The following is a 2,799-nucleotide window of genomic DNA, read 5'->3' on the forward strand; positions in this document are numbered from 1 at the left end:
TTGTTAAAATAAAATGCAAATTAAAAAAAAATAAAATTATAATTAACAATAAATAAGGTGAGTTTATTATTTATTTATTTAATTATATATTTATATTTCATTTCAATATCATTTCAGATTAGTTTAAAATGTTATTAAGGCTTGCAGGCGGTTTGGGTTTTGGTAAATTGTTTTGAATAAATATTTTAAATATTAATTAATCTATTTAATTCCAGATATTTGCAACATTTATTACCAGTGAGTCTACTTTTCCAGGTTTAAATATAAATATAAAAAGTGTGTCGTTTTGTAAAAAAGAAAACTGTGTTGTATTGATGTGTTTTAGTTCGTGTTGTTATTGTTTTCAGTGCATGTTTATGTAGGTGGAAATTTAGTGTAAATTTCCATCCTTACATTTCCCTCCTTCTTCGGGAAAGTGAACTGGATCTGAACCGCTACCTGCTTGAGTGATTTCTATTTCGTTTCTTTGAAGATTTAAACACTTTGTAAAACTTGTCTTGATGCGTGTTAATATAGTCGTGATCGCTCTGCTGGAGTTCACCTTGACTTTCCATTTGTTTTTGCTGAGTTCGATTGCTGGAAGAATTCCAACTTCCGAGACGTTGTTCTTTTATTTGCACCATAGGGATAGCTACTTTATCTTTCGGTTGCGTGCAATTATCTTTTCCTTGATGTGAAACACATTGTGATTCTTGAATGGGACTTGGGGTTTTGTGAGTCATTCGATGTTGCACAGTTTTATTTTCGATGACTTCAATCTCCTGTTGATTTTGTTTTGCTTGTTTGACGGGTATTTCCTGTCGCGGTATTAGCGACGTCTCTGAGTGTACTTGATCTTGAGGTATGGAAGGTAACGAGGTTCTTAATAATTCGGTCGATGGTCTCCTAAGTTGTTCTTCTTGAAGCTGTGAACATTGTGAATGTGCCTCTTGCACTCGTGGATATTCTTCAGTAGGTGTAACATGTTGGAGTCTTTGCGGTGGTGGTATTTGAAACGGCGGTTTATCTTGTATGACTTGGACTAGGTTAATTCTTTCTAGATTTCTTTTTGGTTGATTAACTACCTGTAAATTTTTCTTGCTAGGACTTGGATCTTTGTGCCGTTGAATCTTTTGTTTTTGCGCTTTGATTACGCTTGGTTCTTTCTGTCGTTGTACTTTCTGTGTTTGAACTTGTAATATTTGATGATTTGGGGTGTCTTGCTGTTGTTTACATACTTCGAGATTTTCTTTGATAAATCTTGATTTTAACTGGTTTTGTAGTTCTTGTATTTCAACTGATACTATTTCACGGTTTGGTGTGACTCGCTGTTGTATAGATACTTTGTGATTTTGCTTGTTGGGTCTTGAATCTTGCTGTGGTTTGCACGGTTGGATTTTGAGCATTTGTTTAAATTCTGTGGCTTGGTCCTGATTGAACGATTTTAAGTTTTCTTTGAACGACGTGATATGTTGCGATGTTTCCTGTACTGATACTTGCTTTGTTTGACTTTGAAATATTTCCTGATCTGGTGTAACTCGTGCTGGCTTAAATACTTCGGGATTCTTCTTTGTAAGTTTTAGGTTTACTTGTCTTTGTGTTTCTTGCATCTGCGAATTTCCTCTGATGGGCCTAATATTTTGTGATTCTTGCTTTGGTTCGCATGGTTGGACCTGCAGCATTTGTTGAACTTCTGTGACTTGGTTCCGATTGAATGGTTTTAGATTTCCTTTAACTGGCATGACATGTTGGATATTCTGCTGAGTTGATACTTGGTACAGTTGATTTTGAAATATATCTTGATCTTGTATGATTCGTGCTGTTACTTGCTTAGCTGTCGGTTGGTAGCGTTGCTGATTACTTCTCTGCTGGTTGAGGATAGGTGACTCGGAATTTGAACTGGGAATAAGTTTGTCCTGTATCGGCGTAGTAGGTATGCGTCTCACTGTATTTTCCAATACCATCGTTTGTGGATATTCAACTTCTATGCGACCAACTATCACTTCCTGTCGAACACTGCCTCGACTCACTTTATCCTGTTCTGCGCCAAGTTCTTCGAAGTCATCTGCTAGTATTGCTAATTCTGTTAAGCTCGAAAAGTCTCGACGTTTGATGTACATTTGGTACTCTGTGCGCATATTTCGGTATATTCGTTCCAATTGTAAATCTTGGTTCATGCCTGTGTGTCGCATAAGATATTTAATTTCTAGTGAATAATCTTTAAAACTTTCTTGCTTCTTTTGAAATCGTGTTCGCACCTCGTCTTCTAATCTTTTGAAATATCTAGATGAAAGAAAAAATTTTAGAAAGTCTGTTTTGAAGCTTGACCAGAGGTTCCACTGTTTATTGTTGTTCCGGTACCACATCAGTGCTTTGTCTTCAAGCAGTACAGGCATCATCCTGGGAACTAGATTCACGTTGACGTCAAGTTCTGCTAACTCTTCTATGCTTTCCACAAAATCTATTGGATCTACTCCTCCATTGTACTTTACAGACCATTTTCGTATCCGCTCCACGGTTTGTGCATGCGATAAGTCCATGATGTGCTTGACTACTATATTTCCATTACTATTTCAACGGCCTTTGAATATTTTGGTCCCTGCTCGGGCGCCAACTGTAACGACACTTTCTTTGAGTCGTTGCTTATTTGCCGAGGTATGCTCAGTCTCTCCAGGATCGTTACAATAAATTTTTAATTGAAACCAAAATATTCAGAGACACGTTTATGTTTTCTGGATTTTATTATTAGTAGAATAAAATTATTTATTATTAAAGTTATTTAGTTGGATAAAATTTTACAATTAACAAATATTGGTAAAG

The 2,799-nt window shown here is 36.0% G+C and overlaps 1 protein-coding gene across 1 annotated transcript; it reads right to left on the minus strand.

The window, feature by feature from the left end:
* Positions 1 to 434: 434 nt before the first annotated feature.
* On the minus strand, positions 435 to 2,519 carry LOC119664906 (probable basic-leucine zipper transcription factor Q). The gene has a single exon (XM_038074256.1). The coding sequence runs from the start codon at positions 2,517 to 2,519 to the stop codon at positions 435 to 437; it is 2,085 nt and encodes a 694-aa protein (XP_037930184.1).
* Between the last annotated feature and the right edge of the window lie 280 nt (positions 2,520 to 2,799).

The sequence above is a fragment of the Teleopsis dalmanni genome, chromosome 1, assembly GCF_002237135.1.
Source record: "Teleopsis dalmanni isolate 2A chromosome 1, ASM223713v2, whole genome shotgun sequence".
Lineage (NCBI taxonomy): Eukaryota > Metazoa > Arthropoda > Insecta > Diptera > Diopsidae > Teleopsis > Teleopsis dalmanni.